This window comes from Emydura macquarii, unplaced genomic scaffold (genome assembly GCF_026122565.2).
Source record: "Emydura macquarii macquarii isolate MOO-44397 ecotype Brisbane River unplaced genomic scaffold, CSIRO-AGI_Emac_v2 contig_2791, whole genome shotgun sequence".
In the NCBI taxonomy this organism is placed as follows: Eukaryota; Metazoa; Chordata; order Testudines; family Chelidae; genus Emydura; species Emydura macquarii.
Window position 1 is genome coordinate 17,093 of NW_027132928.1, and position 12,896 is coordinate 29,988.

Consider the following 12,896-nt stretch of genomic DNA (forward strand, 5'->3'; position numbering starts at 1 on the left):
TCCACTCCTGCCGCACTGAACAGCCTGCGCCGTTACCAGACCAGGCAGGAAACATTTCTGTCTGTATCGCACTGATACACTAGAACAAGGGTCTGCGTCGGATTTGTTCACACAGCTCCTGGGCAGGGCTCACAATACTGAGGTAAGTCTGCAGTGTAGCCTGGCCCCAGATCAGCTCTATCCTATCTCCCCCCCTTTGCCCGTAGAAACACGAACCGACTGGGAGCAAATCCTGCCGTAGCCCAGAAGGAAATGTTATAGACTTGTTCTGTGACGTTTGTCTGTGCTACAGTAACTCCTGCCTGCCGGCATTCATCACCCCCGGGGAAAATTCACCCAGGACATCGCCATCTCCCCTCCTGCCGCTCGCCCTTTGGGGTTGCTCCCTGTAACCGTTGGCAAAGCCACCTCACTGTCCTCCAGTCCCCTCCCGCCTCTGCTTTGCCGTGATGCCTACGACAGCTGCAGAGCGGCGAGCCTGCTGGTGTGCCGGTACCGCTGCCCGGCACTGGCTCCGGGTGTCTTTCTGCTCCCCCGTCCGGCTGTATCCATCGCTGCTCCTACCCGTAGAGAGCTCCTCGCCGACATAGCGCCGGCTGCACTGGGGCTCACTCGCTGTAACTGTCGCTCAGAGGTGTGGATTTGTCACAGCCCGAGCGAGGTAGCTACACTGATATGACCTGTAGTGTAGATGTGACCCGCAGCCGCTGTTCCCAGAGGAGTGGCACACACCAGCTTAGACCATTCCAGCCAGGATCACAGCACGTAGCCGTTTAGCCAGCGGGCTGGAGACAGAGACAACCCAGAACAAATCCAATAGCAAAGAACAGAGTCAGGCGATAGCGAGTAAGAACCTGGGAAACAAACGTTACATATAAAACACAATCATCACACCCTGTCCACAGCCCGGCTTAACTCACAGCACCTTCCTGCCTCCACAGGGCGTTACCCCACGTCCTTTTCCCAGGGTTCACAGCCAGGTAGGCTGAGGCCCTCTTTCGTAAGATCAAAGCCACTGGCAGCTCGTCCTCACACACTGAAGGGTGGCAGGTGTCTCTGCCCTCCCCCCCGCGCGGCCGCTCCAGGTATATCAGAGCAAACCTCTGATCTGCATTTGAAAACAGGGCTCCTCTCCCCAACCCTCCCGTTTACCTCTGCCTGGTCATTTCCTCTGGTGCCTCCAGCAGCTCTTCCTTAGCATCCGACTCAGGACATTAACAGACTGTTGTGAGACACAAACACACAGCAGCCCACCAGGGAGAGGCGCGTCTCCCAGCTGGTGTCAGGAGAAGTTGGTCTCAGCACATGCTACCTTTGCGTGACCTGCTTTTAGCTCCCCGGCTGGAGAGCCCAGCTTTCAGCTCAGACACAAGTGCTCACACGTCGGCTGTACATACGTCTCACAGCCACTGGCGACCGGGGTGACACAGCGTTCAGGAGAGACCTTACATGGCCCTTTACGGGGAATCCAGGGGTGGGCGGCTGGTGGAGCTACCACAGGGAAGGCCAAGTCCCCGGCCCACCTTTCCCGGCCCAGGCCGGGCAGAGATCTGTGTGAGCTCTCCCCTCCCCCCACGCTTGTTCTGCCCCCAGCACTGCCAAACCCCAGGCACCCTCCCAGCGCTGAGTGCGCCCCCAAACACAGTGCCCCTCCTGCCACGTCCAGCCGGCCTCCACAGTGCTGCTGCCCTCCCTCTAAACACCTCGCCAGCATGCCCCCAAACGGCTGTCCTCGCCCGCACCCCGCCCACTCCAGGTTCCCACCATTTGAAGTAAAGAAACTTGGGGGGAGCAGTCGCTGCCCCCAGTACCTCTCACTGCTGCCAGCCTGCCGCGTACCTCGTGGGAGCGCTGCCAAGGGCTCTGGGCCGGGCGTAGGGGATCCGTTCCTCCCGGCCATTTACGGCTCAGCTGCCTGGCCCTGCACAGCTCGCACTGGTCAGCACAGAGGTGCCTGCCCCTGCCACACACCGTGACCCAATTCCAGGCCAGCCCGGCAGTGACTTGGAAGGGAGGGAAGGGAACGGCCCAGCCTCTGCCCAGAGAGAAGGCTGGCCTGGGGCATCTGGTCTTAGCCGGCTCTCCTGCCTCCCACCTTGAAAAGTGATGGCTGCTGGGCCCAGCTGCGTGCCCACCCTCCCGGGTGCCCACCCTTCTCCCGCCTGCCAGTATCCCTAGGGAGCACCGTGCCCCCTGCCAGCGGGCACCCCGAGCTGCTGGGGTCACAGACGTGACTAGCAGGGAGGTGCTGTGGTCCTGGCGCAGGGGCACGGGCAGAGCTGTGTGTGCTCTGGGCAGCGCTTGGTGAGCTGGGCCCATGTGAACAAAATGCGTTTTAATCCAGCCAAGCAGCAGGTCATATCTAGGAGCAAAGGACACAGGCCAGGCCTACAGACAGGGGCTCTGTCCCGGAAAGCAGATACAGGAAAAGATTTCGGGGTCGTAGTGGACAAGCTGTGACCATGAGCTCGCCATGCACTGCTGGGGCACAGAGGACCAGAGCCCTCCTGGGCTGTATAAACAGGGAGAAGCGAGTAGGAGCAGGGAGCTGGTTTTACCCCTGCTTACAGCACCGGGGAGACCGATACTGGCATCCTGCAGCACTGCCGCTGTCCACCTTTTAAAAACATTGAAAGATTGGGGAGGGGGCAGAAAAGAGACACAGAAACGGTTATAGGCTGGAAGAAATGCTGTGCAGGGAGAGACTTAAAGAGCTGACTCTGTCCACCCGACCAACAGCAGACAGAGGGGTTCAAGTGCAGGGTCTGGGAAGTGTTACTGTGTCTCTGGAGCTGGGGTTTACGTCAGCGGCAGACAAATGTTCACGTAGGTGGAGGCATAACGAGGTTGAGGCAAGTTGACTTATGTCACCCTACCTTTGCAGTGCAGACGAGGCCCAAGTTCAGCTCTGTCCCCAGCTTTGCCTACAGAGGGTACAGCAGAAATAAAGGAGGGTCAGAGGTGAGGAACAAAGTCATGAGGTGTCTGGGAAACCTGCTACAGGAGGAGAGATTAAAGAGCGAGGGCTGGTTAGTTTAGAGAGACTCTGATAAATGCATCCGAACTAACGAATGGCACAGAGGTAAGTCAGGGCTCCTAGTTACCCCCGCTCACAATGCAAGAACGAAGGGACAGTCCATGAAACCGAAGGGAAGAAAACAGTAAAAGGGATAGATGGGTATACGTCTACATAACACAGAACGAGGTTGTAGGGCTCATGGCCACAGGGCATCATTAGGGCATGAGCTGTGCGGGATACTAAGGAGGACTGGAGAATCACACAGACAACCAGCACCTCCACAGTTACACGAGAGAGAACTGAGAGCACGAAAACACAAAACAAATCTCCAGCATCTGGCAGGGATCTAAACCCTCCCCATCGGGGCACAAGCCAACCAGCCACTAACTGCCTAGAGCTGGGAAGAAATTGTCTGTAAGGGAAAGATACGCTTTACTTCTCCGCTAGGAGGGTTTCTTGCCCCTTGCTCTGAAGCAGCTGGTACCAGCAGCCGCTTTCATAGAGAGAAGAGGGGCTAGAATAGATGGACGCCTGGTCTGATCGGTTGGGCGTTTCCTATGTTCCCATTAGAGTGAATGAAATGGGTTGGATGGTTTACCTAGAAAGGCAATGCAATCAAAGCCAGGTTTTGTGTTTTAACAGAGCTCACCTGGAACGTTACTCTTGGCTGAAATGAACGTGAGACAAAGGTGCCAAGATGAGTTATTCTTCCAATAAGTGTGTACCCCTAACTGAAGAAAAGAGAAAACTGCAGAAGCAGCAAAGCTGACAGCACTGGAGATTCTGAGGGATGCCCTGAGGAAGAAGGACCGAGTGCTGATGGAGAAGCCCCAGGATCTGTTTTTCGGTGATCGTGGAGATCCCAGATTCTGGATGGAACGCCATGCAATACTGACAGAAGAGTTAGTTACAAGTCTCATCTCAGAGCTGGAAGCTGTGACATTTAAGGAGGATCTAACCAGGGAAAATTGTTATGCATATGTTTATCCAAAGTCTGGAGACAAAACAGTGTATTTGTGCCCACAGTTCTGGACGTCTTCTACAAAACTTGGAGAAGATTCCCAGCCAGGGTTTCTTATCCATGAAGTGTCTCATTTCCTGGGTACACGTGATATCACCTATTCCAAGGCCGGTATCTATGTTGCTTGCAGAGGGAAGTTGGTAAAATGCAGTTCAGATCTCCAGGCCCCAGATCTGAATCCCCTTTGGAAAGCTGTATTGAATGCTAACAATATCGCGTATGAATTTGAAATTACCCTCAATCACAAAGGAAAATACGAGGATGGACAATACTCCTGCTGTGGGGAAAAAGCCGAGAACTCAGTTTGTGAGAGAGCTGTGCCTGATCAGTTTCTGATTCACAGTTTCAGGGAAAGGTAAGCAACTTCCATTTCCCACGGGCAGTGTGTGTTGTGTGTGGTTCCCCCGCTGTTAATTGTATTGCAGCAGTGCCTAGGGACCCCACGCAGGGAGTACGTCCCCGTCGTGCTAGGGGCTGCACTCATGATTGAGAGCCAGCTCCGGCCCCAGGCAGCTCACAATCCAGGATTATAATCAGCTACAAATCGGTGGAAGAAAAAGACAAGCAGGGGCAAGGGGTGAGAGGAGAAGGAGACTGTAAAACAAACACCAACGGATTCTCAGCTGGGGTAGACGGGTCAGGTGCAGTAAATGGAGCTATGCCAATGACATGAGCTGAGTCAGCTTGCGCACCCCTGCCTGTAGCGAGAGGGAGCCTGGCCTGCGGGGGCTCTTCTCTGGGCCATGCCAGCCCTGTCTTCATACTGCAGGCCAGCAGGAGTACGCCTCAATCCCGGAGACCCTTGAATCCTTCCCCTGTGAGCTCCAGCCCCGACACTGGCTATTCCCAGAAATCCCAGACCCTCTGCCCCCAAAGGAGCCCCAGTTTAACCTGAAACCACCGCTCCTGGAAACCCCACCCAGCACTTGTCACACAGCAACAGAAGGTTGGTTTAAGAAATGATGGAGATTCTACTAGAAACAAGCGAGAGTGATGGAAATAAATGGTGTGTGTCTCCTTTTCCTTCTGTCTAACAAGAGCCTGGCTCAGTCAGAGATCATAGATTCTAAGGCCAGAAGGGACCATCTTGCCTGGCCTCCTGCATAGCAATGGCCAGAGTAGTTCCCCAAAATAATTCCTAGAGCAGAGCTTAAAAAAAAAAAAAAAAGAATCCAATCTCAATTTAAAAATTGTCAGTGGTGGAGATTCCACCACACCCCTTGGTAAATTATTCCAGTGATAACATCCTCTCACCGTTAAACATTTGTCTGGTTTCAATGTCCAGCAGTAGGATCGTTTTACACTTTCCTCTGCTAGATGAAAGAGCCCATTATCAAATACTTGTTCCCATGTAGGCACTTACAGACCTTAATTAAATCAGTCCTTAACCGTCTCTGTGTTAAGCTAAATAATTGAGCTCCTGGAATCTGTCGCTAAGGCAGGTTTTCCAGCCCTTTAATCATTCCTGTGGCTCTTCTCTGCACCCTCCCCCATTTATCACCATCCTTCTTGAACTGGGGGCACCAGAACCGGACACAGGACTCCAGCAGCAGTCGCACCAGTACAAATACAGAGGTAACCTCTTTACCCCACTGGGGATGCCTGTTTGCGCCTCCCAGGATCACATTAGCTGTTTTGGTCACAGCACCACCCTGGGAGCTCATGTTCAGCTGATTATCCACCACACCCCCAAATCTTTGTCAGAGTCGCTGCTTCCCAGGGGAGTCACCCCGCCTGTAAGCATGGCCGCCATTCTCTGCTCCTAGATGTAGACATATTAACACACATCTTTGTTTGCTTCTGCCCAGGTCACCCAGCAATCCAGATCGCACTACATGACTGACCTGGGTGCTTCATTACTTACCCCTCCCCCAATTTTAATGCCATCTGCAAACTTCATCAGTGATGAGTTTATATTTTCCTCTGGATCACTGATAAAAATGTTAAATAGCTCAGGGCTGAGAACCAATCTCTGCGGGGGCCCCCTAGACACAGACCCAGTCAATGACAATTCCTCATTGATAGCTACATTTTGACACCGCTAAGCCAGTTTTTACTCCATTGAGTGTGTGTCATGTCAATTGTACATGGTTCTAGTCTTTTACTCAAAATATTGTGTGGTACCAAGTCAAACACCTCACAGAAGTCAAAGTCTATCGGGTCAACACTCTTACTTTTATCAACCTAACTTGTAACCTCATCCAAAAAAATACATCAAATTAGCTTGACAGGCTCTATTTTCCATAAACCCATGTTGATTGTCATTAATTACACTATCCTCCTTTAGTTCTTTATTAGTACAGTCCTGTAGCAGCTGCTTCATTATCTTGCCTGGATTGAAGTTAGGCTGACAGGCCTATAATTACCTGATTCATCCTGTTTACCCTTTTTAAAAACTGACAAAACATTAGCTTTCTTTCTGACTCATGGAACTTCCAAGTTCTCCAAAACTTATTGGAAATCAACATTAACGGTCCAGCAAGTTCCTCAGCCAGCTCTTTTAAAACTCTTGGATGTACATTGTCTGGACCTGCTGAGTTAAAAATGTCTGTTTTTAGTGGCATCTGTTTAAAATCCTCCAGAGATAACTAGTGGAATGGAAAGAGTGTTATTATTACCATATGATGAGACTATATCATCTGTGTTTTCCCCATATACGGAACAGAAATATTTATTGAACACTTCTGCCTTTTCTGCAGTATTATTTACTTACCAGTTCTGTCTAGTAACTGACCAACACCATTGTCAGGATTCTTTTTGCCTAATATATTTTAAAAGCTGCTTCTTATTGTCCTTAACTCTGCTAGCCCTAGATTTCTCCTTGTGGTCTTTGGCTTCCTGTATCAATTTTCTACAATTCCTAGCTTCTGATTTATAATCACTACTATCGACTTCCCCTTTCTTCCATTTGTTGCACAGATTATATAAAGGATTGCCAGGTGGAGTCGGCAGCGACAAGGGCTGGGTTCAGTATCTAGGGTTTCCTTTTCTATAATACAACACAAAGCCAACTCCAGTCCCCCCCAGTAACAATTACACACCACCCCCAGGCACCTCTAAGAGGCAACACTGTCCCTCTCACAAGCAGAGTCTGAGTGTCGAAAAGAAACTTTTATTAAAAGGGGGAAGTCGCCTGCCATTAACTTGGGAAAACACTGCTGGATGCATAAGCATAAAATCGTGAGTAAAATTACCCACCTCAGAATACGTTAGGCAGGGTCTTTTGGCTTAGGTCCTTAAATCCAGCAACAAAATGTCCCTTTAACGTGCCCCTCCCTCCCTTCCCTCTCTACCACATCCCAATCACGGTTGTTGTCCTTGGTCAGTGAAGACCCAGAGTTTAGTGGTGCATTCATGTGTGTTAACCTCCCACCCAAGCAGGCGTGGAGGGGAAGAAGGCCCCTCATCCACTCCTCCAGCTGCCAATGATCTTTCACGTTTTCTGGTTAAATTTTTCCTCCCAGCTGCGTTTGCTCATCACTGTTTCCAGCTTTGTGAAATCAGCCCTAGGAAAGCACCCAGTATCGACATCACTGCTCTGGGCTTTATTCCGCTTGCACAGTCTGAACGTGATCGAGTCGTGACCACTTGTACCTATGCTACCATTAGCTTCTTGTTATGGGATCAGTTCCTCTTCACCTGTTAGGACGAGCTCGGATACAGAATTCCCCTGTGTCGGCTGCGACACTTTCAGTCACCTTCCTCAGCTGGAATGTTTAGAAATCCCACGGCTGTTTTAGTACCTGCAGCATGAGGCCGACTCCAGCATACGTCACTCAGACTGAAATCCCCACGATCGCACGGGTTCCCTGCACACTGCAGACAGGTGTGTCAGGCAGGGTTGGGGCTGGGTCACAGCTGCTGTCCTCGCACTTCTGTGCAGTCAGGCACCACACTACACAACAGCACAACACCACGTCTAGCTCACCCAGCCCCAGCCCGGAGCAGACCCAGGTCCGGATCTCTAGCAGGGGTTACACAGACTCCCTCGCCCCTTGCACAGCGCACAGCTCTGTCCCCACCCCAGCCATGCCTGCCTCGACACACACAGACTCTGCCCCACGCCAATGCAATCCCCTCCCTCATGCTGTGGGCTAGTGCTGGTGTGCGGGGTGAGTCAGGATGGCCTGTCGGTCTCTGGTCTCAGCTGCAGGCTGGGCATTTACAAGAGACCCCTTATTACCAGGGGCTGGTTCTCAGGGGCCAGGCAGCTTCCTTTCTCTCCAGCCCAGGGATCCTGATGTTTTCTCCCTCCCCCCCTCAATTTCCTGAGCTTGTCTCTCATAGCCCAATGCTGGTGCGAGTTTGCCAGGTCTCAGAGTGGCTGATAAGACTCTGTGCTGTGTCCGTGTTTTTCCAGGAGAGGTTACAAGTGCAAGTCAATGCCAGAGAGAGAAGCTGCATTTTCTGTCTTTGATGTTCTTTCCTTTCCCCTTTTGCATTTGTCTGTCTTGTTTTGTCTTCTAGGAAACCAGGTCAGATTTTAACAGCAACTACAGCTGCAGCCCGTTTCTAACCTGCTCTTTTCCACAGAAAGGGCAGTTATTAGCATCTAACAGGCTGTCAAACAAGGGTTTTGAGTTTTGTTTTGATCTTTTTCCTTTTAAAGACTCTTTTAAGCTAAAAGGGAAGGGAACAAATTATGTTGTTAAATGAAAACCGCACTTAATAATTTACATTTCAGATGCTTTAACCTTCTTTTCTGTGTCTTTACTGAAAGGTTAGAAGGATGTTTCATGGTGTGTTTGCATGTCCTGAGCAGGCTGAGGTCTCTGTCTGTCAAACCTTCTTTAACACTGTTTAATGTTGGACAGTGACAGGGTCTTGTTAACACCCTCGGTTCTTTGTGCCCCCTTTGCTCCATCTAACTTAATACAACACATCGTAACACGGGATCTCCTACAGGCAGCTGTGCGAGTGTTAGAAATGGATGCACCATTTAGAGAGAACAAGCTCTAAAAGAAATCATACTTTCACCCATTCCCTGAAGAGAACCTGAATGGAACCTTTTTTGGTTTCTTATTTGTGCCCTTGTTCATTTTTGGATGTGCTCAGAAGCAAAAACGGTGAAATACTCTCCCAAAAGATTTCAGAAGAGCACCTAAATTCTTTGGTGTTTTAACTGTTGCAATTCACTGATCACCAAGACACAGAATAACCCAGGATTTCCAAGTGGCAGCATCTCGGGTGACACACCCATAATCGGCAGTCCTGTTACCCCTCCCTGCAGCCCAGATGAGATCTCACAGATAAAGACTGTGGGATCAGAAGGTGAGGAATATATAACGAATAATACATTTTCTTTCCTGTTGTTAGTGAGAAGAGGAAGAACATTGGTGAAATTATGGAGTCATTACTGTCTACAGTAAAGAAACTGCAGGTTCATGTTAAGAAACTTAAAAACATCGCAGATGAAGTTGACGAAACTCATAAAAATGCTACAATAGCAAATGTTTGGGGTGGGTCAATGGGAATTGTTGGAGGGGTAACTGCCCTAGCTGGGCTCGTGCTGGCGCCTGTAACATTTGGAACATCTCTAGCGCTCCCTATGGCCGGGTTTGCTGTTTCTGCAGCAGGAGGAATTACCAGCGCTGCAGCAACCATCACAGATGCAGTGACAAGTTCAAACAAACAGAAGGAAGTTGAGAACGTCTTAAAGGAATGTCAGAATAACCTGGAACGTATTGAGAAGGAGCTTGCCAAAATCACCGAAGAGATTAAAAAAATGGGAGATGGCAGTGATCCTGATTTACTATTAGTTCTGCAGGGAGGGCTGGGAGTAGGCAAAGCTGTTCTCAACGCTGGTAAAGTTCTAAAAGCTGGCAAAATGCTGGCAGATGCAGGTAAAGTGGCTTCCCGTCTAGCATCCAATGCAAGCAGAGCTGCTAAACTAGCAGGAAGTGTTACACGGGGTTTAACAGGGATAACTGTTTTATTAGATGCTGCTTTTGTAGTGAAGGATTCTAAGGAACTGATGGAAGGTGCAAAAACCGAACTTGGAGCTAAAATCCGAACAGAAGCTGCAAAAATGGAAGAAGTAATTAAAATAGTAAATGAGTTTCATAGTTCATTAAGAAGTCTAGAGATATGAAAACAAAACTGCTTAGTTGCAGCATGAAATGATTACAGCTGAAATCACTTAGGTACATTCTCTCTGTAGCCTATAGGACTAACCTGCTTGTTCGCACATATAGACCTTTCCTTATCGATTTAAGTATTGTTGTTTTATTATAATAGAGTCATAGATTCATAATAAAGTATTGTAGCTGTAATGCAAGGTACCTTACAGGACACATCCCGTATGAAAGCTAAGCAGTTAGCATACATCTGTATGGGACCTTTGGTACAGATAAGTCATGATGAGTTAAAGGATAAGGCATGTGTGGTTATAACCTTTACCCTAGATAAGTCAGGAGGCATCAAAACAGGGGGGGCTGTCACAGGTTATGCCCTGAGTAAACATCACAGGTACACCACAGAACCCACAAAAGGGCCAGAAGTAACAAAGGTGAGATGAGAGAACCATTTGGAAAGGATGTGGCTATGTCATTAATACGCACGAACCTGCCAGCCTACAGAACAGGTGTACCCTAATAGTTCGGGGTGAAGAAGCCAAGTTTGGACTTAGAAGGACCCATATTGCTCAGGGTATAAAAACGGGCAAATCGTGTTACTTGTGTGTGGTCACAGCTACTCCTGCTTCTTTTAGTTAGTCTTTGTTAGAATCTTTTGTTCTTTGTTTATGTGTAGTGTTAGTCTTAGCCTTACAGCTCTTCACTCTCGAGCATTGCCTACTCCACCCGGAACGGGACATCTCTCTCCACCAGGTCATCAGGGAAGGGTGTAAGTATATTAATCCAAAGCATACTGTAGAAATATATATATCATGTGTCTTTAGAATCAGACTGGAATCCTACCCATTATCCATTTGATTATTCATTTTCTTTTAATCAGTCATTTGTCTATCATTGTCTGTTATCTTAATAAAACGTATACAGTGGTACAGACCGGGTTCTCAGTGTGCGCCTTCCTGTCGTGCACCCGGGGCTCCTTGTACAAACTCTTCTGGAGCTAGGTTCCGGAATGGGAACCTCATTATCTTCTGATCACACAGACTGGCGAGCCAATAACCCCATTCACATTACTAAGCACCAGAAATCAGGCAACATCTCTAAAGTTCAGAATCCCAAATAAGGCTTGACTGACAATCTACTGGGGAAACCGATCACGTGTGAAGCATGCTGCAAACTGCCCTTTCTTTTGAGACACCAGACCAGGTCCCTGTAACTAAGGGGGTCCCCACCACATTCGACAGCTAATCCGAACGCGTTACATCTGAGGCTGTGTCACCACGTAGGGCTGTTTCCATCTCTGGCCCGGTGGGCCAGCAGTGACTGGTGGTGCTGCGAAGGAGTTAATGCTCAGCCCTCGCGGGGTCAGGATACCTGGCCATGCTTTGCAGCAATCCCTGTGTTCTCCTGCCCCACAGGGCAGCAGGGGTGAGGGGACTCCTGTAGGCAGCAGACTCAGTCCGAGGCAGACGTTGGGATGCCTATTGCACGTGGTCCAGGCTGTGATTCTCTCGCTGCCCGTTTCTCTGAGGAACTTGGTGCAGCGAGGGACGGCTGCACCACACAACACAGCTGACGGCCTCTGCTCTTCATTCCTGAGATAACTGTCCTGGGGGAGGGAGGAGGGGAGGCAGCGTGCCTGGAGGAGGGGAAGATAATGCAGCACAGGGCCTTATAAAAGACTCCCGTAGAATTCTGTAGGGCTGACCCAGCAGAGCTGTACTGAACTTACTCTAAAACGGACCCGTTTAACCAAGAGCTCCCGTCGACAGCAACGCTACGGCCCAGTACAGAACCCAGCAGGGAATTACAGGCCTGCTCTCGCTTGCCGTACAGAAGGATGGTTAAACAAAAATCTAGGTAGAGTCACAGTTACATTTTCATACAGGGGAATGAGGGGAGGAGACTGCATTGTGCATAACATGCAGACAGAAGAGTCCTCTGGGGGGCGAAGACCTGAGCCCAGCACGGCGACGACTAGCGGCACTGATTTCCCCAACTGGCAGCGTTTTTCCTGCTGGGTTGTAAAATGGGAAGGGCTGCGGGGGTTAATAAGCCTCTTTTCCACATCCTCTGCCACTGAGGCCGGTTAGGGCAGGTTGACGTGCGTGTTTGTGTGAGGAGCATCTCCACTGGCGGGGCAGGAATGGGTTCAGTGAGCAGAGAGAACTGGAATGGGACCAGCCCCTAGTGTAGCTCATTTCCAAGCCTGTATCTCTGGTGACACAGCCCTGCACATCTCGTTAGCGTTAGGCAGGAGAACTGTAACCCGTCTGCCAGGGGCTGGCGGCAGAAGAAGGGCCAGGTTCAGTATCTAGGGGTTCCTCTTACAATTAAAAACAGCTGGACACCCACCCACAAAGCAGGGACAATGAAATATCTCCCCATGGCGCCTCTATTGGGCAGGACTTCCCCTCTCCAGCACCGAGTCTGTGTATAACAGAACAAGGGCAATTCAGAGCAGAGGGACCCAGCCTTAATTTGGGGCGGTGCAGTAACCAGGACTCAGAAGCATGCAACCAGTAAGTGAATCCCCTCCACCCAGTGTCTTGGGCCGTGTCCTTCGTCTCAGCTTCCCACCTTGCACCGTAAAGTCCAATAGACAAACGTCCCTTTAACACCCCATCTCCCTTGCCCTCTGCTGTACCCCACTCACGGTTTCCTGTCCCAGGTTAGCGAAGTCCCAGCGTCCGGGCGTGCGTCTAGCTGGGGTCACCGCCTGGCCTGGCGAGGGAAGCAAGCGATGCCTTCGCTACTTGCCACGGTCACCAGCACGTCTGCTGCT

The 12,896-nt window shown here is 50.2% G+C and overlaps 1 protein-coding gene across 1 annotated transcript; it reads left to right on the forward strand.

The window, feature by feature from the left end:
• The first annotated feature begins 3,071 nt into the window (after nucleotides 1-3,071).
• Nucleotides 3,072-10,131, forward strand: LOC137166031 (uncharacterized). Its single transcript, XM_067567594.1, has 3 exons — nucleotides 3,072-3,082; nucleotides 3,757-4,395; nucleotides 9,357-10,131. Exons 1-3 carry the CDS (start codon nucleotides 3,072-3,074, stop codon nucleotides 10,129-10,131), a joined length of 1,425 nt encoding a protein of 474 aa, XP_067423695.1.
• The last annotated feature ends 2,765 nt before the right edge of the window (nucleotides 10,132-12,896 follow it).

Excerpts from the sequence above, each read along its gene's own strand:
- LOC137166031 (XM_067567594.1), top strand. Across the intron at positions 4,396-9,356 it reads ATTCACAGTTTCAGGGAAAG|TGAGAAGAGGAAGAACATTG; the intron begins GTAAGCAACTTC and ends TCCTGTTGTTAG.